Here is a 22,425-nt window from a genome sequence, read left to right as displayed (position 1 = left end):
ACTATTACTGAAGAAAAAGGACTGGAAAAAATATAGAAAGAAAGGAAGAATGGAAGATTAATTTCTTATTAATCTTTAACTTAACTAATCTTAACTAATTAATTAGTAATAATTATTGTTTTATTGAAGTAAAAAGGCTTAATTAGAATTGGTTAGCTTTTTGAAACTTACTGAAGTATTAAAATGGTTAACTTAAAAGTTAATGGATAGTTTTTTTAAAAAAAAAGTTTTGAAACTTATATTTTGAAGAATGTCTTATTGGTAAGAAGGTAGGGAAAGGATCCTAGCAACAATTGTGAAATGTGATAAGAGAAGATTAATTTCTTTTGAGGAGGATTTTAGTAATAAATCTGAAAAGTTTACTGTCTCATTGAAGTAAAAAGGCTTAATTAAAATTGGATAGCTTTCTAAAACTTATTGAAGTATTAAAATGGTTAACTTAAAATTTAATGGATAGTTTTTTTAAAAAAAAAGTGTTGAAACTTGTATTTTGTAGAATGTCTTATTGATAAGAAGGTATGGAAAGGATCTTAGTAACAAATGCGAAATGTGATAAGAGAATTTATAAAAGGAAGGTTGATGAATAATCTTTAAAAGTGGAGTTAAAGAGTGTGAGGGAGTTTTGAATCTAGTAGTAAGTTAGTTTATTTTAGCTTATGTTTGTTAAATGTTATACCCTGTTTTTGCTCTGGGAAGTCGGGGGGGGGGAGTGGGGGTTGAGGATAAAATTGTTGAAAAAACTTTTTTACTAAAATAAAAAGATAGATAAATGTATTAATAGAAAAGTAAGAAATTTGGGGGGAACGTTACAAGAGCCTTGATAGTACAGTGGTCTAAGCACCCTGTTATTAACACAGCTGCCTGCAATTTCTGCAGGTTCGAATCTCACCAGGCTCAAGGTTGACTCAGCCTTCCATCCTTTCTAAGGTAGGTGAAATGAGGACCCAGTTTGTGGGGGCAATAAGCTGACTTTGTATAAATATACAAAAGTATGAAGGCTATTGCTTAACGCACTGTAAGCTGCCCTGAGTCTCCGGAGCAGGGCTGCATATAAATCAAATTAAAATAAAAAAAAAATGAAATGATAAAATTAAGATATGATAAATAGTGGCGGAATAACAAGAAGATACAAAAGATGTACTCAGATGATACACTGTATGATTGATTAAGAATTGTATGTTTTATAAAAAATAAATTGTATGTTTATAAATAATTGTATGTTTTATAAAAAAATAAAAACTTTTTTAATACGAAATTGTTGACCTTACTTTGGTAGGCTGGATTCTGACATCTGGCTTGGCCCCCTTTGTTCAATCATGACTATAAGTCACATCTGATTGATTTCAAACCACAGACTAAGGCAAAAATAAACCAGCGGCCTTCTGGCTTGTTCTGTGCATGTGGTAAACCTGGCCTCAACTCGGATTGAAGTCCTAAGGTTGCAAAGCCATCCAGGCTTCCTCTTTCCGCGAATTTCGCTCCCAAGAAGCAATGACCTGTTTTATTTTTTTTTATTTTCTCTTCCAGAGAAAGATGTCAAACAAAAAAAGAAAAAAAAAGAAAAAAGATAAGGGTGGGAAACCACCCTTCTGCTTTTTTGCTTCTCTGGCACTTCAACACGGTTCCTCCTCTGGTCATTTGAGTGATTTGAACCTATATCACTGACCGCGCTTTCACGAAACGACGAAAAAAAAAAAGGGAATTATTATTATTGCAGTATTTGCTCTTGTACACCGCCACTTCCTCGCCTTTTCCGGCAGGGGGCAGCCGAGGTTTCCTCATTTCTTCCAAACTGTGTGGGCTGGGTATGGCACTCTATCCTCCAAGCTTCCTTCCTTTTCTGCTCTATGGTCTTTACTTCCGCTTCCGGCGAGAGCCTCTTTCTCTGGGCGCCGCTAACGTTGGCAAGATGGTGAGTTAACCGAATCCGGTTTCATCCGCCGCCGGGAATGAGGGTTAGGGCCTCGGAGTGGGGCCCAGGGAGGCGGCCAAGACCGAATAACGTGGCCGTGGGGCTCTCGTGGGACGCGGGGAAAAAGGAACGTGATTTTATATACGGTAAAGCCGGAGCGAAATATGGAAGGAATAAAAGACATGGTTCCCTTAACCGCTAACAACAGCATTGCCTTCGCTTAGGCCTAGTTCCCAGTGCAGTGGCCAATCAGATCGTTCAAAAAGACTTAAAGAACCGATCCCTGAATTTCAGTTTTCCGTCTCCCGCCCGTCCCGTTTTCCTCTCTTGTGCATCTTAAATTGTTAACAGATTTAACAAGAGTTGGAAGGGACCTTGTAGGTCATCTAGTCCAACCCCCCGCCCAAGCAGGAGACTCTACACCATTCCTGACAAATGGCAGTCCAGTCTCTTCTTGAAAGCCTCCAGTGATGAAGCTCCCACAACTAATCTGTATCTAAGGTTCTGAAGGCAACTTCTGTTCCATGGGTTGATTAAGTTTTAGCTGTTGATCCCCAAGCCTGATTATGCAATGCAATTCAATTGCATTCAAATTGAATTCAATTCAATTCAGTTCAATTCTTTATTGGCCAAGTGTGATTGGACACACAAGGAATTTGTCTTTGGTGCATAGGCTCTCAGTGTACATAAAAAGAAAATATAACATTCGTCAAGAATCATAAGGTACAACACTTAATGATAGTCATGGGGTACAAATAATCAAATCGTACTAGGAAGCAATATAAATCGTAAGGATACAAGCATTTTGAATGTTTCTTATTGGGCCAGCGTTGGCTTTTCCAACCCTGTTTCTTGTGAGTTAGGGATCGAAAGATCCTCACGGATCTCTCTAAGGATCAGTGAATCTTGACCATCCAGATCCAATCCAGAAATGAGTCTGGATTGTGGGTCATTTTGCAGTGCAGTGAAATGGTGAGAAATGGAGCTTTGGACAAAGTACATCAGCTGTAGAAACTGAGATATTCTACTCTTCTGGAGGAGAAAGACTGAAATAATTCCCTTGGGTGTGCTTATTGGAATAGCTCCTTGAGAAACCAACAAACTGGGTTAGAAGTAGCTTTCTCCCTGCTGTGGTGAATATCAGACTTAATATTGTCATTGCCAGGAACTGTTATCGTCAGGAAGGGTACAATCCAGAAACGTTAGTCTCGGCCCAGGTTTAATGGCTAATATTATTCTTACAAGGTGCTGAGATGATTAGCCTTGTTCCTAAAATGCTTCAAAATGCAAAATGTTTGCCTGTTCCTTTTGCACTGGTAGAAGAATGACGTCATGTGCAGCAAATTGGGAAGCTAATCCAGATTGACAGTTGCAATTAACAGAATAGCTAATCGTACAACTAGTACAGAGGCAGAATTTGCAACAAAGGCTAAAGTAAAAAATTGAGATTGGTAGTTTGTGGTTCTGCTTGTTGCAGGAAAGACCCTCTCTATCTTAGTAAGTTGGTGAGTCCTTCGTGGCCTTGAATTATTTATAAATTAATACAGGCGGAATAAAATAAAATAAAATAAACCTTGTTTCTTATGAGCCAAAAGCTTTTCCTAAGTTTAGGGACTTCAAAATTCCAAGCAGCGACCGTACTAGCAGGCCATACTTCTGGAGTTGAAGTTCATACCCTCAAAACAATGCTATAGAGCACTGCACACCAGAACAACTAGACACAAGGACAGTTTTTTCCCAAATGACATCACTCTGCTAAACAAATAATTCCCTCAACACTGTCAAACTATTTACTAAATCTGCACTACTATTAAACTTCTCATCGTTCCTATCACCCATCTCCTCCCACTTATGACTGTATGACTGTAACCTTGTTGCTGGTATCCTTAAGATTTATATTGACTGTTTCCTAATATGATTTGATTGCTTATATGTTCCCTATGACTATCATTAAGTGTTGCACCTTATGATTCTTGACGAATGTATCTTGTCTTTTTATGTACCCTGAGAGTCTATGCACCAAAGACAAATTCCAATCATACTTGGCCAATAAAGAATTCTATTCTATTCTATTCTATTCTATTCTATTCTATTCTATTCTATTCTATTCTATTCTATTCTATTCTATTCTATGACTATCATTAAGTGTTGTATCTTATGATTCTTGACGAATGTATCTTGTCTTTTTATGTACACTGAGAGCGTATGCACCAAAGACAAATTCCAACCACGCTTGGCCAATAAAGAATTCTACTCTACCCTACTCTACTCTACTCTACTCTACTCATATTTGTCTGAAATATGGAGGGTTTCCTGCCTAAGCAGGGGGTTGGACTAGAAGATCTCCAAGTTTCCTTCCAATTCTATTTGATATTGGGAAAAAGAGCAGAGTTGGAGAATTCTCCCTGGAATATTTGCATGCTTTTCCCCTATATGGGGAAGGTAGAATTCTGTTAATTGGTGTAAAACTGATTCCTTGACAGGTGAACGTCCCGAAAACCCGCAGGACTTACTGCAAGAAATGTGGCAAGCATCAGCCTCACAAAGTCACCCAATACAAGAAGGGCAAAGAGTCTTTGTATGCACAAGGTGAGTTGTTGCGTTTGGCGCATTCTTTGTCTCTATAATTAGCCCTCCATGCATTAAAGCACCGGGTTCTCACTTCCCGATTTCTTTTAATTATGAAAGCAAGGGGGCCTTATTTCCTTTCCACTCTTCGATTTATTCTTAGGCACAATTGCCGTTTGCATCAGTTTCTAAATATATACGCAATATATTTCTAAATATATACACTTTTTTTTTAAAGCCTTTTGTTTCTTCTCTATAAGAGGCGAAAAGGACTGCCCTCTCAATTCATTTCCATTCTAAACCAGAAATACAGAGGTCACCGTTTTCACATTGCGCTACATTTTTTTTTGTAAAGAAAAATGTTTAAACCGCTTATGCATATTAAGAACAAAAAGCCTCAAAAATGGGGGCAGGGGAACCTGCGATTGGGCATTCTGAAAAGTACGGGGGCAGAAGGGACTTGAAGCACTGAAACCCCCCCATAGAGCAGGGGTCTCCAACCTTGGCAATTTTAAGACTTTGCTGGCTGAGGAACTCTGGGAGTTGAAGTCCTCAAGTCTTAAAGTTGCCAAGGTTGGAGACCCCTGCCATAGAGAATAGTAGCCATATACATTTCTAACTTTCAGGAGAGCCATAGGATAAAAAAACCTTAGTAAATAAAGATGATTGGACCGACGTAATTGGTCATGTTTGTTCACTCGTGAGGTTTGCAGTTGAGAAGAAATAAGACTATGATTTTACCTGAGGCAACTTTTTTTTTTTTTAGGAAAGCGGAGATACGACCGTAAGCGCAGCGGCTATGGAGGTCAAACAAAACCCATCTTCCGCAAGAAGGTAAGCTTCACTTGGCGGTTTGTTAAATCTTATTTGAAGCATTAATGTTGGAAGATAGATTTTTTTAAAAAAAAATAGTTTTATTCATTTACAGTATGACATACAAAAGCAAATATAGGGATATTAGGAAAGGAGAAAAGGAAGCGGAGAGTGGAGGAAAGCAAGGGGGAAAAAAAGGCATTGACTTCTGACTCCTTTGGTGCAGTAAAATAAGGCATTAAGATCTACCCTAACCTTTTTTACTTTTCCATAATAATAGAAGCTAGCCATTTCTATAAAAACGGAAGACACAGAATTTGATCCTTTTTGTTAGGATGCTAACGGGCTGTAGAGGGATTAAGGTATGGTCTTCAAAGGACAGCAGATAAGAGTTGCTATCAAGACCATCATCTTTTAATGACCCCATAATCCCTTGCGGGATGGAGTCTGGGCAATTGAATGGAACTGAGTGTTTACTGGCCAGATGCCCTTCCTGTTGCCAAGGAGGAGTTTTATTCAGCAGATATATTCTCTGTGTGCCCAGAGAGAGAAATATCTCCCTCTACCTAGGATTGAACTCACAGCCTCCTGATGGTGAGGCGAGAGCTCCTCCTCTAGGCCACCGCACCACTCAGTTTTTATCAAGACAATGATTCAATAAAAGGGTCTTGAGCCCAGGCCAAGAAAATAACAGGTCCCAGACAAGCTCCTCCAGTTATGAAGATAAAGTGGAGAAGCACATTCAGACTTGCCAGATTCTCTTACTGTAAGGTAAAGGTTCCCCTTGCACATATGTGCTAGTCGTTCCCGACTCTAGGGGACGGTGCTCATATCTGTTTCAAAGCCGAAGAGCTGTCCGAAGACTTCTCTGTGGTCATGTGGCCAGCATGACTAAACACCAAAGGTGCACGGAATGCAGTTACCTTCCCACCAAAGGTGGTCCCTATTTTTCTACTTGCATTTTTTATGTGCTTTTGAACTGCTAGGTTGGCAGAAGCTAGGACAAGTAACGGGAGCTCACCCAGTTATACACGGCACTAGAGATTCGAACCGCTGAACTGCCGACCTTTCGATCGACATGCTCAGCGTCTTAGCCACCACGTCCCCTTTTACTAGCCTTCAAAGTCCGAAGCTCGCAGCAGACATGGAAGGGAAAAGTTTCTGAAACAATAGTTTGAGGATGTATGACACCACCTCATTCCTCCTTACAGGCAAAGACCACAAAGAAGATTGTGCTGAGACTGGAGTGTGTGGAGCCAAACTGTAGGTCGAAGAGGATGCTGGCCATTAAGAGGTGCAAGCACTTCGAGTTAGGAGGAGACAAGAAGAGAAAGGTACCGTTTGAGCAATATTCTGGGCATTGGTTGGTCTGTTACTTTAGTGTTACAAAACAAGACTGGCCTGTTTGGATGAATATGTGCTTAGCAGTTCTGGAGAAAGTACTGTATTTTTCAGACTATAAGATGCTCTGAAATATAAGATGCACCTAGCTTTTAGGGAGGAAAGCAAAGAAAAAAAAAATCTGCCTCTGCCTCCCAGCAATTTGCTTCCTTACAGCAAACAGTGTGCTCAGCTTCAGCACAGCCTGATTTAGCACAAGCAGCTGATTGGTGGTTGGATCTGCCTCCCGGAATATTTCCTATCAGCTGTTCCAGGCTGCAGGGATTGCTGCCGTCCATCAGCACTGGCACCCCCCATCAGTGCTGTCACCTATCGCTGCCTCCACGCACCCCATTTTCGGCTTCCATGCGTCCCATTTTTGGCCCGTTCCAGGTGGCGGGGATTGCCACCGCCTGGAATGGGCCAAAAACGGGGCGCGTGGAGGCTGAAAATGGGGCGCACAGAGGCAGCGATAGGTGATGGCATCAATGGGCAGGGTGATCCTTGCAGCCTGGAACAGCTGATAGGTATTCCGTGAGGCCGATCCAACCGCCAATCAGCTGCTCATGCTAAATCAGGCTGTGCTGAAGCTGACCACACTGTTTGCTGCCAGGATGCAAATTGCTGGGAGGCAGAGGCCGAAGGGTGGGTGGGGCTTCAGCAACATTTGCTGTATAAGATGCCAGACATTTCCACGCACTTTTTTGCGGGGGAAAGTGCATCTTAAACTCTGAAAAGTATGGTAGTTTTCATTTGGAACACCAGATTAGCCATTGAATTGGGTGGAATGCAAAGAATAAATGGGAAGCATTTGAGTAAGGAATATATAGAAATGTGACAAATTGACTAGTTTTCTTTTACTAGGATAAATGTTTGAAGTTATACCTTTGATTGCTTTTTGAAATAATATCCGGATACATCTGTAGGCATTGCAGCCCATTTTTTCACATTTGGAAAAAATGGGGGAGAACCAGGTTAGAGAATGTTATCAGAGACTTTCCATGTCCCAAGATTCTGAGTTCATAAATTTGTAATCAAAGTCTAGGAATATTTTTTCAGTTTTCTAAAAGGAGGATTCTTTTCAAAATTGAAAATTCATTGAACGAAATGTGTTTTCATTTGTCACTATAGCAGATACTTAGTCGATGTCTTGTTTTTCTTTTCACAGGGCCAGGTCATCCAGTTCTAGATATTCTTTGATATGGAACCCATTAAAATTGTGTCAGAATACAATGACTTCTTTTGTACTTTGCCATTCATTGTTGGGATATACCCTTAAGAGTTCATTTGATATGAAGACTGTTCTTGCCACAAAGTGCACATTGGTAACCAAACAAAGAATGTGATTAATAAACTGCCCAATTTGGGAAAATAAGTGTGGGAGGGGAGGCTTTTTCAGTTGTCTCCTGCCTTTTGGGTAAGTTTCTATAATTCCAATTTTACACATTCTACTTCTACACATTTATTGTTTAACTATTATTTGGCACATTATATTCAAAAGCATATTGTTGAAAGCATATTAAAAATTACTCAAAATATATTATGTTCAACGTCAAAGAAGAAAAACTGTTCCACAATCATCCTCTTCAAGACATTAATTGCAATTTTTAATGTACGTATTTATTAAAAGAACATGATGGAAGCTATCTTCCGTTTGAAGAAACATTCACAAAACTCTGACATTCTCCTCTCCTTCCGCGAACTGGCTCAAAAGAATTGATTAGATTCCTTTGGTCTTTGTTCTCCTTCAAGCAGTAACAGCAACTGGAATAAATGTGACAGTTTTGCTGACTTGATCATAATCTGGGCCCTCAATTAGTGGCTGCCTTGGACATCAGTGCAGGCAGAAAAGATTTATTGAAACAATGGAGAGGGAAATATTGGGAAAAGCCTTTTAATGAAATGCAAAATTCAGGTTCAGACGTTAAGGGCTTGAATTCTCAAGGTCAGTGCCGAAGTAGTGCCATTCCGATGTAGGTGCAGAGCCTCCAGTCCCAATATAGAAACTTTTGCAACTTGCCAAAAGCCCAAAGTTGTTCCAAGTTATGTAGTACTTTTTAAATCCTGTCTGTTGGATTTTAGGAGTAGCAAAGTGCACCCAAATCCTCTTTTAAAAATTTCTTTGGTTATTGCACAATTTACCCGTACAGCTATTATATCCTTACATATCTCTAATTTTCATCTAGTGATTGTTGAGAAGCAGTTGCAAGTATATACAATTGCGGTCATCTTTTTTGAGTCCCGGCAAAGCCCACAGCACAAGAAAACAGGCTACCATTGTAATACAACAGTTGTGTTTGTATAAAACCACTTGACAAACACGGTCAAGTGAGCTAATTTTGGTCCCAGCTGTGCCTCCAGAAAGAAAGACAGATAATGTCATCCTTTTGAGGTTTAAAAATCTCAGAATCCCGAAAAGACCATATCAGCATCCGTCTCTTGAAGCAAAGACTCTGCAGCGATTTTCCTTTGATTTCTTCGGGAGGTTCTTTAGCCTTCAATCCTCTCGAAAGAATTTGCAAGGGGAGAATGTTGTCATGTTATAAGAGATCTTTAGAGTAGCTTCTTCCATTGCCAATAAAAAGCGAGTTTGTATTCACCACTATCTTCAGCAGAACAGTACCCGTTGGGTTCACCACCAGCTTCAAAAACGAAACCCAGTTGTGTAGCCCCAAGTCTCTCCTGGTAGGCAGAATTTGCTGGATCAAACAACTGGGATTACAAGCTAAACCATTGCCAATGATCATGGTAGCAAGGACATACGCCTGGGGCCCACCCATCTCCTTCCGGTTTAGTACAGCTACGGCAAAAGCTCCTTCAGAGAGCGGGCGTTCCCACAGCTCAAAGGTATTGTCCTGGAGAGAATAACATCAGTCAGAAGAAGCATGAATGCACCTTTAATCAGATTACACAGAGACCAAGAATCCTCTTCTTTTAATGACCCCATAAACTCTTGCGGGGCGGAGTCTGGGCAACTGAATGGAGCAGAGAATTTTAATGGCCAGATGCCTTTCCTGTCGCCAGTGCGGAGTTTTGTTCAGCAGATATATTCTCAGTGTGTCCAGAGAGAGAAATATCTGCCTCTACCTAGGACTGAACTCACAGCCTCCTGATTGTGAGGCGAGAGCTCCACCTCTAGGCCACCATACCACTCTACCCAAGAGACCAAGAATGGCTGCAATAAATAAATCAAGTCTACCTATTTGATCTTGTTACATTAATAACCTGATTGCAAAATTGATCAGCACTGAAACTTACCCCTTCTTAGTTCTAAAAGTTAACCATCACCAAGGATACACACCAGAATGCTCTTTTAAGTTACTATCAATTCCTTGTAAACAGGCAGTGTATTTCAAGTATACGCTTATTACACAAAATGCAAAGTATATTAAAGCTAATGGAATGTATTTGAGGGAGGGTGGATCTACTCAATTCTAAAATATTCATGGTGATTATCATTTGTGCAATGGCACAGGCCAATGGCGAAACGATGCAAGCAACGTAAATATAATTTAACATACATTTAAGGGCTTTGTCTAGACTGGATGCCAGAGACTTGTATGTTTATTCAAGGACAAAAATGCTGGCTGTATTCAAAATCGGATAAACGGGAGGGAGGTACCTTTTTTTTTCACAATTATAGTGTAATGTAATTCTGTCTTCGCATGCCGCTGACAAGCACTTTCTGCAGCTGAAATCTCCATGGATGGACTTACCTTGGTAATTCGGTAGCCCTGCTTGCCCAGCGGATCCTGGTTGATCGCTATCACTTCCTTGTTCTGGAGGAGACCCTTGGCCTTGGAGCTGATCTGACGCAGGTCATTGGACATCATTAGTGGGGCCGCCATAATAGTCCAGAAGGCCATCTGTGTTATTTGCTGGTCCCAGCTCAGCCCAAAATTTCCAATCACTAGCTGGAATAAGAAAAGTTTACAATAGATGCCTTTCAGGCTACAAAATTCAGCTGGAGAGCAGGAACGGAAAGACTCTGGCGACTTCCCCAGGCCCATCAAAGATCATAGAAGAGTCCCCGACTCAACCCCTGGGAAGATCGCCTTCAAAGAATCCATTTGGAGGTGATGAAATGGGAAGATCTCTTGGAAACTTGAGTTGACACACTGTTAAGCCCAAACTCAAAGAAACCAGGTTATGGATTAGTCCATACCAGATACTGGTGTTCAGACGTAGGCATTCCCAAACCAGGCAGCAAGACTCCTTATCCCTACAAAAATCCTTTTTTATTTCTCTCGTTCACATTCAGCAAAGTCTTTCAAGGGTGAATTTACAGTCGCAGGCCTTCTCTGGCTTGGAGAGCTGCCAGGCCGATATCTTCAAAACTTGGCAAGGAGTCTCGGAGAGCCACGAACCAATTAAGCGAACTAATTGTCTCCTGCAAACTCCCTTCCCTTTTCGCTCCTCTTTTATTCCCTCTGGGAGGGACCATTCACCGTCCACCTGTGGCCTTACTCCCAAGTCGACCCTTGTTCTTTAGCTGTTCCCTTTGTCTGGCAACTCTGCGCATGCGCACACTGGGAACAGGCTCCAGCTGTTCGTCTGCCTCACTGATGTCTGACTCCGAAGGCAGCTGACAACTGTCAGACAGCCCTGGCCCCATCTCTGCCTCTGACACAGAACACTTGTCAAAGCCCTCCCCAGACTCCAGGACTGGCCCATGTTCCTCCCCAACCTCCTCACTGTCCGAATCTGCTACAACAGCAGCATTAAAATAGCGGTGAATTGTTCTGCAGCTGCAGCTTCTACATTGGACGCAGAAGAAGGGAACAAGGCTTACAACTAGTACGCAGTAGGGACATAAGAGGGTCTGTCTACCTGCCACCAGAGGATGGTAGAGGACAGGAAGGCCTGGAGGAACGTTGTCCATGGGATCGTGATGGGTCGGACACGACTTTGCAACTAACTACAACAAAAGTGATTTTATTTTGATTTTACCATTTCTTTGATGAATACGGAGGCTATTAACAGATGCATTTACGCTGGATGGGATAAAGAGCCTCAGGGCATGTTTTCTTACCATGTCTGGGTCATTCCAGCCACCTGGCCCTGCTATGTCGATCAGAACGTCTTGGTTAGAAGAAGTCCAGTCTAAGATATCCTTGATGCTGCTCCAGGCATCAGAGATGTCAGCGTAATTCCTCCAGTAATTGCAGTATTGCTTAATTTCGGTATAGTTGACCTGCCAGGAAAGAGGCAAAGGAGAAACATTAATTTCACACCCTTTGGCCCTAAACGTCGACTTGAAGAGACTCCAGAGTCAAAAAAAAAAAAAAAAAAAAAAAAAAAAAGGAACAGAGTGGTTTCTGTTCGGGTTGCAAACTGAGGTTTAGGAAAACCTCAGCAATAAATACTACAATTGAGAAATCGTAGGAAGCTGCTTTAATACAGATCCCTGCTTGACACAAGTACGTATGTTGTGATGGCAGCAGTGAGGAGGTTGGGGAGGAACATGGGCCAGTCCTGGGAGCTGGGGAAAAGCTCGGACGAGGGCTCTGCGTTGGAGGCAGAAAGGGAGATAGACAGCAGTGAGGCAGAGGAACAGCTGGAGCCCGTTCCCAGTGTGCGCATGCTCAGAGCTGCCAGAAGACAAGAACAACTCAGAAAGTAGGATCGACTTGGGAGTAAAGCCCCACCTTGGAGGTGTTTGGCCCCTCCCGTAGGTAATAAAAAAGGAGCGAACAGGGAGTGGGCTTTTGCAGGAAACAATTTGTTCCGTGACTCTGAGAGACTGCCAAGTTTTGCTTTGTACTGCGGTTGGAAACAAGTTACCTGGCAGCTTGCCAAACGAGATAAGGTGTGTTGAGAAATATTCCTTTGAAAAACTGTTTGGACAAACCGTGCTGACTGTGAATGAACGTAATTCACAGTTACGTAAATAAAAGAGGTTTTGCCGGGACCAATTCCTGCCTCCTGCTTGTTAAGGGAGCCTAGGTCAAAACAATGTATTCTTTACCAGATACGTACAACCTGGTGACCATTTTCTCTTAGAATGAGCTCAAAAGAATTCCCCCCCCTTACCTTTTGAAAGGGTCTCTGGTAAAGTGGCCATTCACAGGAATATACAATACTTCTGCCAGTTTTATTCAAAGCCGAGGACATTTTCTTATAACCTGGTAGGAAAAAAGAAGCAACCCCCAGCCATTAAAATATTCCAGACTTTTCCAACATCCGCAACAAAAGATAGGCCTCCGTCAGCCAAGCTTGACTTCAGATAGTCCCCGTTTAGTGACCACAGTTAAGATTGGCAACTCCGTCACTAAGTGAAGCAGTTGCTAAGTGAAAGAAACCGCAACTCTGGTTACAATCTTACTTCAGCTTTCCTTTGCTTAACAGACCTGCGAAGGTCACAAATGCGGGGATTGAGTTGCCAAATTCCCTTTTCGTCGTCGTTAACTGTGAATGGTTGCTAAACCAGGCAGCTGCTAGATAAGGGCCATCTTTATTTAGACACAGGATCATAGGATTGGAAAGGAACATGGCGATCTTTTAATCCAACCCTCTTCCCAAGGCAGGGCTCCTCAGATCTTACCAAACCAACGGTAATGAGTGGTAGAAGCACTCATTAAAAATGGCAGGAAGTTTAAGATGGTATTAGTGCCAGTCAGGTGGCAGGAAAGCACAAATATCAATAGCCAAAATCTAGATCAGTGATGGTTAACCTTTTCCAGACCGAGTGCCCAAAGCGCACGCACCTGCACCCTCAAAATGCAATGTGCGTGTGGCCCCACACATGCACTGCTCCTCACACATGTGCACGTGCCCCCCGCATGCGCCCCGCTCCCCCACATGTGCATGCACTCCTCCTGTATATCTCCCGCCCATTGTTCTGCCCCAGCTCCGGATTCCCAAGGATATTGACACACACCAACGGTCCTTATCAAATTTATTAAGTTGCAAAAATAAAACAAAGTCTGGCAAAGGTTGGCAACCAGCCCAGAAAACAAGATACGATAAGACTTTTCCAAAAATGCTCTGATGATAATTATAAGTTGTTTCCAGCAAGAAACGTACTAACGGCGTGTGACTTAAATAGGCTAAGGGAGTGGCCAATTATCCTCAAGCCTTACTCTCAAGGAGACCTCCTCCTCCTGAGTAGCCACTCCTGCCTTTTGGCAGCCCTGCGTGCTCAAGCATTGAGAAGAGGCTCCTCCACTTCACTCTCTCCACTTGAAGGAGCCTCTGGAGGTTCTGAAGGCCCTGGCTGAGTCTCTGCCTCTGGCACCACATCCTCTTCAGCCTCCTCGCTGTCCGACACGAGCGCCGGCTGCGCAGGCTGCTGGCACAACACACCAGCCTCCTTGTCGTCGGGATCAGCCACGATCCACGCAGGCTGCTGGCAGGCCACAATGCCCATGCATGCGCATACGCGGCAGAGACCTGAGGACCAGCTGGCCGGCAGGAGATGCGCACACATGCACAGCAGAGTTGAACTGGGGCAACGGCTCGCGTGCCATCAGAGAGGGGGCTGCATGCCACCTCTGGCATGCGTGCCATAGGTTCACCATCACAGATCTAGATGGTACTGGCATCTATTTATATGGCTTTCCATATAAACTAACAAAACAGAAGCCAACAGTGGCTTGTCAGTTATACTTTATTCACAGGGGTGCCCAATCTTGGCAATGTTAAAAGCTGTGGACTTCAACTTCCAGAATTCCCTGGCCAACAAGCTGTCAACATTGGACAACCCTGCTTTATGAGATATTGGCTGTGTGAATCCTTCCAGCCGTGGCTTATTCAAGAGATCACGGGAACACCAGAAACACGTCTTAGCATTTTTGCATGAACATAAGGAACAAACCTTCAGCCATCTCCTCCAGAGTCCCAAAGTCACATCCGTCGAATTTGAGCAGATCCACCTCCCAGCTGGCAAAGGTCTCTGCATCCTGTTCGTAGTGGCCGTAGCTTCCGGGAAAGCCAGCACAGGTTCTGTTCCCAATGTCTGCATAAATGCCCAGCTTCAGACCTTTGGAGTGGACCTTTGAATCACAGGAGCCAACAGGAAAAGCAAAGGCAAGATCAGAAAATGGCAGGCAAGTTGTACTTCCTAAGGATTCCCCCAAAAATAAAACATACTCAAACTAAAGTATCTCAGAGCCTGGCATTCTCCAGATGTGGGCCTACAACACTCAAAATTCCACAGCCTAAAACATCTGGCCCATCTTTGGATAGGCTGCTTTTAAGGGGCAGAGGGAGGGAGGGAGGGAGAGGGAGAGGGAGAGGGAGAGGGAGAGGGAGAGGGAGAGAAAGAAAGAAAAACGCCAAGAAAAAGCATACCACCACTCAGCAGCAGGAGCAGAAATCCAGATTAGAGATGCAGATTAGTTTTATCAACACATACTAGAGGAAATACCCAAGTAAAGCCATCACCCACAGTTGCAGTCTACCTCTAAATATCAGTTACCAAAGACAGAGAACAAGGAATCAGATGTCCCATTTTCCAAGATTTGAGAAAAACAATCAGAGTCAGAGATTCAAACTCCATCCCAGGTTAGATCTTTTTGATTTGACCCAGCATAATTATTCTTATCTTAGTTGGTTGATGACTTTAATGAAACTAATGATTCTTAGTTGGACCATAAGGAAGGCTAAACGCCAAAGAATCGAGGCCTTTGAAATATGGTGCTGGAGAAGACTCTTGTGAGTCCCTTGGACTGCAAGATGATCCAACCAGTCAGTCCTAGAGGAGATCAACCCTGATTGCTCTTTAGAAGGCTGGATCCTGAAGAGGAAACTCAAATACTTTGGCCACCTAATGAGAAGGAAGGACTCGCTGGAGAAGAGCCTAATGCTGGGAAAGACTGAGGGCAAAAGAAGAAGGGGATGGCAGAGAACGAGGTGGCTGGATGGTGTCACTGAAGCAGTCGGCGTGAGTTTAAATGGACTCCAGAGGATGGTAGAGGACAGGAAGGCCTGGAGGAACGTTGTCCATGGGGTCGCAATGGGTCGGACACGACTTCACAAATCACAATAACAACAATGATTCTTAAGGAATTGTAGAGAGAGTGAGTTAAGAGAGTAATTTATGTTAGAAATTAATACAGAAGGTAAAGTATAAATGGTGTTGCTTAGGAAGCCTCTCCCACCTTTGTTAGAGAGAAATTGGATTAACAGCACCAGCAGTTTCCATCAATCCGGCATTCCTGAATTTTCCAGCTGCCCCAAGTTGGAAGAAGCTCCCAGGAGAAAGTTCCCAAACACCCAACTCACATAGTCTGCGAGTTTCTTAATCCCGCTGGGGAAGCGTTTGGGGTCTGGCTGCAGCCGTCCCTGTTTGTCGCGGGTGGGAGCCATCCAACAATCATCGATGCACAGGAAACGGTACCCGACGTCTTTCCATCCCTCCGACGCCATCCGGTCAGCCATCTGCATGAAGAGCTGTTCGCTGGGAGAAGGAGAGGGAGGGCAAAAGGCCTGAAGTGAATAAGGAAGTAGAAACTGAAAAACAGAGAACAGTCATTCATTCCTTGGAAAAATTTAGATTGTATATTCCAGTGATGGCTAATCTTTTCTGGACGAGTGCCCAAAGTGTGCGCACCTGAACACCCAAAATGCAATGTGTGCGTGCCCCCCGCACATGGCCCCTAGATGCATGCACGCACGGGCTCCATGCATACATGCGCAGGGCCCCCATCACACGTCCCACCTCCACGCATGCGCAACAGAGACCCAAAGACCAGCTGGCTGGCAGGTGGCGCGCGCAGTAGAGCTGAACTGGAGCAATGGCTCACATTAGAGAGGATGCTGTGTGCCACCTTTGGCTTATTACTGTTCTTTGCTAAAAAGGGACTGGAGCATTTTCTCTCTAGAAACCATCATATTCTATGCCGTTTGAGGAAATGATTTTCTGTTCTGTAATTGGCCTTATGTATTGACATCCCAATATAAAAACATATCATGAGACACTCGTCTCAAGTCATTGAAAGTTTAGGGAATGAGTCACAGATCTTCCTAGATTATGAATTGCTTACTGGCAGGTTCTGCAACCTTCAGAGGCAAAACTTGATAATTGCCACCAAAGGAACATGCTGGTTCTTGTTGGTTGTTGGCTGTAAATTTGTTTTTATTCCGTTTTCTTGTACTGTATGTAATAATTGTTTTGTTTGCTAAGAATTTTTTTTTCTTCTTGCTCTACAAAACAGCCCAACTGTAATTGCAAGAAAGGATATAATGGATAATTATAAGTGTTTTTAATTGTTTTGTTTATCGTTTTTAATTAATGGGGCCAAATTTATATATATCTTTTAACTGTATTTTAATATTTGTATTTGATGTTTTTACTTGGCTGTTCACCGCCCTGAGTCCTCAGGGAGAAGGGCGGTATACAAATTCAAAATAAAATAAAAATAAATAAATAAAATAAATGACCAAGTTTGCTTATTTGGATCTTAGTTTTATGTACGAATCAGTCTTTGCGATTTCTAAACCGTGTTTCATGACTTAGCATTTTTTGTGAACCCATCATTTCAGATAAATCCCCATACACTGCATTAAAATGTGGTTTGTTTAATAATAGTTTTATGAAACTATGATTTAAAATTTAATGGATAGTTTTTTAAAAAAAAAAGTTTTGAAATTTATATTTTGAAGAATGTCTTATTGATAAGAAGGTATGGAAAGGATCTTAGCAACAAATATGAAATGTGATAACAGAATTTATAAAAGGAAGGTTGATGAATAATTTTTAAAAGGGGAGTTAAAGAGTGTGAGGGAGTTTTGAATCTTGTAATAAGTTAGTTTATTTTAGCTCACGTTTGTTAAATGTTATACCCTGTTTTTGCTCTGGGAAGTCGGAGGGGTGTGTGTGTGGGGAGGGGGGGGTTGAAGGATGGTTGGGGATAAAATTGTTGAAAAAAATTTTTTTTTATTAAAATAAAAAGATAGATAAATGTATTAATAGAAAAGTAAGAAATTTGGGGGGAATGTCACAATAAATGAAATGATAAAATTAAGATATGATAAATACTGGAGGAATAACAAGAAGATACAAAAGATGTACTCAGATGATACTCTGTATGATTGATTAAGAATTGTATGTTTGTTTGTTTATAAAATAAAAAATGTATGTTAAAAAAAGAAAAAAAAACCAAATGAATCAACATGCTGAAACGAATAAATGTGCTAAACAATAAATAAAGGTGCTAAATCAGTAAAAAAAAATGTGGTTTGTTTAATAATAGTTTTATGACACTATGATGTCATACTTGGCTGACTGTTCACACAAAACCAAAGGCTACGGCCAAACGAGCCCCTTATATCTTAGCACAATGTTACTTCAACTAGTGCTTTATTCTGGTGTAAAATAACTAGGAGATAGTAAAATAACTATGCTTCACTCTTATTAATGCTGAGGCTTGAAAACCTGTCCTTTTCAGCCAATGGGAAAAGGGTGCGTAAAAAAAAACAGAACCGCATGGGGATTGGTCAGCTTCTGGACTTCAGGGCCAATTAAACGGTCGCGCTTAGGACCAATAAAACGGTTGAGTCCGAAACTGGACTACCAATCAGACGGGAGCTAGAATGGAGGGAAAAGAGAATAAAAGGGGTTCACCGCTGACAGAATGGGTCAGACAGCCTGGAGAAGAGAGGAGAGGAGAGAGAAGGAGCTGGAGACAAGATAAGGCTGGCGATGGACCAACTGAGGCACAAGAGCTATGAGAAAAAGAGCTGAAGCACTGAAGTTCCCAAGAAAGGAACATATATTGGAGCCTATGGAGAAGTCACTTTGCAAACCAGCTGGACTGGTGTCCTGAAGAAGATCTGAAGCAGCCAAGATGCCTCAGCCCCTTCTGCCAGAAGCACAGACTGATGTTACAAATTTCTATTGTACTTGAAATACAGTTTGACTCTTGACTCTTTCTTGTGGGGCTCCTCCTTGGCGGGATTAAGCACGCAGCCTAGTTAAGATGTGTGCTTTGTGAGTGAGGAGTGTGAGTGTGCAAGAGCGAGGGGTCCCAATGTATGTCTGAGGGGGAAAGACTTAGCACAGTCAAGTTTGGACAATTCAGACTTTAGAAAGGAGGCAGTTAAAGCGAGACCTGCCTTGGAAGCTCCATGCTGCTTTTCATTAGCAGTTAGCTCATTCCTAGATTTAACCTTTTCAAGGGGAGCCGAATTGACGCATTTAATCCTACATCCAGCAGTGCAGGATACTGCTTATAAGCTCTATATGCTTAAGAGCTCATAGCATTGTTACCGATCCCACACACACCCACTTTACGGTTTGTTTCGGTCGCTCCCCTCTGGAAGGAGGTTTCGAAGTATTTCTAATCAAGATGGATTTGATTTAAATCAAGTTGATTTAAATCACAATTTAAATCATGATTTAAATCACTAGTAAAAAGACTTGATTTAAATCAACTCGATTTAAATCATAATTTTTAAAGAGCAACTGTCATCTCTGCTACTCCTTTGACCCACTGTTGACTCACAATAGTCCCAGTGTTGCAGAATATACAGCCTCATGCTACATAACTCAGCTCCATTTCATGCTGAATAGACTAAATTATTTATGTATCTTAAATAGAAAACTATCTTACGATCGATTTTTACCCCAAAAATTTTTTATTACAATAAATTCGATAAAAATCAAAAAAATCCGATTTAAATAAAAAAAATCCGATTTAAATCAAAAAAATCTGATTTTTTTTTTAAAAAATCATTGATTTTTATCCACCCTGTTTCTAATAGGACTACCTGATTCTCTTAACAGTTTTGTTCCCTAGGCCATCCATCTGGTAAACTCAGAAGATTCATTTCTCTCATGCACATGTACACATCTGGACTAGACCGTTGTTTCTCCGTGTCATATATACTAGTGGCCAAAATTGTGGAAACCTTTTGGGAAAAGTGTATTTTTGAGGTTTGATGGCTAATAACACCACTTTTTTTGGGGGGGGGAGTTTCAAGATAATCCTATTCCACTGCTGGAATGGCCTGGGAATAGCCCAGACCTTCACCCAATTGAAAATCTATGGAGCCGACTAAAGAAATTTGTTAGTCAGAAGCGAACCAGCAATAAAACCCAGTTAATAGAAGCCATCATTCAATCTTGGTTTCACATTAGAACAGCTGCAGAACTAAAAGACTTGATTCACTCCATGGGAAGCCATTGTAAGGCCGTCATTCATGCTAAAGATTCTCCAACTAAGTATTAACTGATATGGTGATAGTTTTTGTATATCTCGTTTTTTCTGTGCTGATAATTTTTATATATCTCGTTTTTTCTATGTGTTTCACTTTTCTTCTTTATACTGTAACTGCTATTCTAATAGCAAATCCTTCATAAAAGTTATTGCATTGCATTCTTGATTAAATTATCTTTTCATAGATAATTAGATAGATAATAGATAGATAGATAATTTTATGGTACTACTAAAAAAAAAAAAGTGATGTTATTAGCTAGTTTTAGAAAATACATTTTCCCCAAAAGATTTCCACAATTTTGGCCACTACTGTAACATAAATGTGGGTAGATGCATAATTTTTATATTTATTTATTTAGTCATGTTTATGTGGTATATATTGGAGGTGTTGACCCTTTGGGAGTTGTATGCAATGAAATTTCATTTTTAATGTATGCCGATCAGTGTACATTCAAAGTGACAATAACTATCCCATCCCATCCCAACTCTACATTCTATATTCTATTCTGTTCTGTTCTGTTCTATCTACATTCTAATTCTATATTCTATATTCTATATTCTAATTCTATATTCTATTCTGTTCTGTTCTATCTACATTCTAATTCTAATTCTAATTCTATTCTATCTCTACTCTACATTCTATTCTATTCTGTTCTATTCTATTCTATCCCTATTCTATATTCTATTCTATTCTATTCTATTCTATTCTATTCTATTCTATTCTATTCTATTCTATTCTATTCTATTTTATTCTATCCCTAGTCTAAATTCTATTCTATCCCTAGTCTAAATTCTATTCTATTCTATTCTATTCTATTCTATTCTATTCTATTCTATTCCTACTCTACATTCTATTCTATTCTATTCTATTCTATTCTATTCTATTCTATTCTATTCTATTCCTACTCTACTCTACTCTACTCTACTCTACTCTACTCTACTCTAGTCTCTATTCTATTCTATTCTATTCGTACTGTACATTCTATTCTATTCTATTCTATTCTATTCTATTCTATTCTATTCTATTCTATTCTATTCTATTCTATTCTATTCTATTCTATTCTATTCCTACTCTACTCTACTCTACTCTACTCTATTCTGAGGAGTGCTTTGGGGCTTCTCTGCCAGGGTTTGGTAAGGCAGAGGGGAGGAAGGAAATCAAACCAAATGTCTGCCATGAATGTCAAGGCGACCTCCAGCGGGAGCACAGTCCAAGGTGACTCTCCAAAGAGGAAGAAGCCACCAAATTCCAGCCCTGGACGAGAGGGAGCCCCACCACTTTCTGGACTACAAGTCCCATATTCCTTCCCCCTGGGGGTGGGGGGGGGGGAAATAAGGCAGGCTTGTCCCAAACCAGTGGTGGGAAAGCTTCCAAGAAGAGACCCAAACTGCCACCTGTCAGAAATGGTGTAGGGTCTCCTGCTTGGGCAAAGGGGGAGGGTTTGGACTAGATGACCTTACAAGGTTCCCTTCCGAACTCTTATTAACCTGAACCCCAAGGAACCGCATCCAGCATCCCCTCCGCCTACCTGATGCAGTCGCGGGGCTCCCGCTCGCAGTCCGTCTGGCAGAGGAAGCGCTCCCAGTGGAGCCAGCCCATGGGCGGCGTCCGAGCCAGCCCGTTGTCCAGCGCGGCGGTCAAGCCCAGGACCGCCAGCAGCGCCGCCACCTCCGCCGCTCCGGCCATACCGGTTTGTTTCCTTCCTTCCTTCCTTCCTCCCTCACGATTCACAGCCGGACTTTCCGAACGATTCGCTTCGGCCAATCGCAGCTCTCCGTTCCCTCCTTGGCAAGCCAATCGCAGCCTCCTGCTCTCGCCCCTTCAGCCAATCGGAAGGCTCTTCGGACTCAGCCAATCGTCTCCCGCAGGAGGAAAAGTAGTTTAAAAAAAAAAAAAAAAACTTGCGGACTTTTTCCCTCTTGTGATGGAAGCTGGGTCACGTGATTGAGGGCAGGTGTTAACCCTTTCCAAGCCTGCAGGCCGGTTTCACCTTTAATCCCAAAGGTGGTGGGTTTTTTGGTTTTTTTCCCCCTAAAAGGGAACTGGACTTTCTGGGGGGGGGGTTCTTTTTTTTTCCCCCATTTTTTTTTATTTTTTTTAAACATAAAATACATCGTTTTAGAGCAAACGTCCGGCATAAAATGAGTATAATTATTCACATTCCCTCAATCAATTTTCTTCCAAATTTTATCCATTTACATCTTTAAAAAAGAAAAAAAAATCTTATTCTAAACATTTATCATTCTACTATTACACCCAAAATTCTAAACAATAAACACTATTCTAAATCTTTATCATTTTAACAATCAATATTTCATATATATTCCTCAATCCTAAAACCCATTACCTCAAATCTATATTTTACTTCTCTTAAATGACATCTAATATTCATAATCTTGACAAAAAGTATTTTCCTCCTCTCTTAAAAGTCATTTCATAAACAATCAACATTTCCTTCTATAGTTAATTACTTCCACAATACTTTATTTTATTTATTTCAAGTTTATTCTCATATTTTATTGAATCTAATTTTTAACTGGTTCATAATTTAAATATCTATTTCCCAGCTGTATTTTCCAATACTCCTGTTT

The 22,425-nt window shown here is 41.4% G+C and overlaps 2 protein-coding genes across 2 annotated transcripts; one reads left to right on the top strand and one right to left on the bottom strand.

Moving 5' to 3' along the window:
- The first annotated feature begins 1,807 nt into the window (after positions 1-1,807).
- Positions 1,808-7,909, top strand: RPL36A (ribosomal protein L36a). Its single transcript, XM_070951762.1, has 5 exons — positions 1,808-1,912; positions 4,396-4,501; positions 5,247-5,314; positions 6,505-6,627; positions 7,842-7,909. The coding sequence occupies exons 1-5, from the start codon at positions 1,808-1,810 to the stop codon at positions 7,860-7,862; spliced, it is 423 nt and encodes a 140-aa protein (XP_070807863.1). The 3' UTR covers positions 7,863-7,909.
- A 344-nt stretch (positions 7,910-8,253) lies between these two features.
- On the bottom strand, positions 8,254-21,684 carry GLA (galactosidase alpha). The gene is made up of 7 exons (XM_070951761.1): positions 21,363-21,684; positions 15,899-16,073; positions 14,490-14,667; positions 12,707-12,798; positions 11,706-11,867; positions 10,390-10,587; positions 8,254-9,528 (listed from the first exon to the last, which is right to left on the bottom strand). The coding sequence occupies exons 1-7, from the start codon at positions 21,518-21,520 to the stop codon at positions 9,214-9,216; spliced, it is 1,278 nt and encodes a 425-aa protein (XP_070807862.1). The 5' UTR covers positions 21,521-21,684; the 3' UTR covers positions 8,254-9,213.
- Positions 21,685-22,425: the final 741 nt, after the last annotated feature.

The sequence above is a fragment of the Pituophis catenifer genome, unplaced genomic scaffold (assembly GCF_029215685.1).
Source record: "Pituophis catenifer annectens isolate HBS135680 unplaced genomic scaffold, rPitCat1.0.hap2 SCAF_11, whole genome shotgun sequence".
Taxonomy (NCBI): domain Eukaryota; kingdom Metazoa; phylum Chordata; class Lepidosauria; order Squamata; family Colubridae; genus Pituophis; species Pituophis catenifer.
This window is presented reverse-complemented; position numbering and strand designations above follow the sequence as displayed.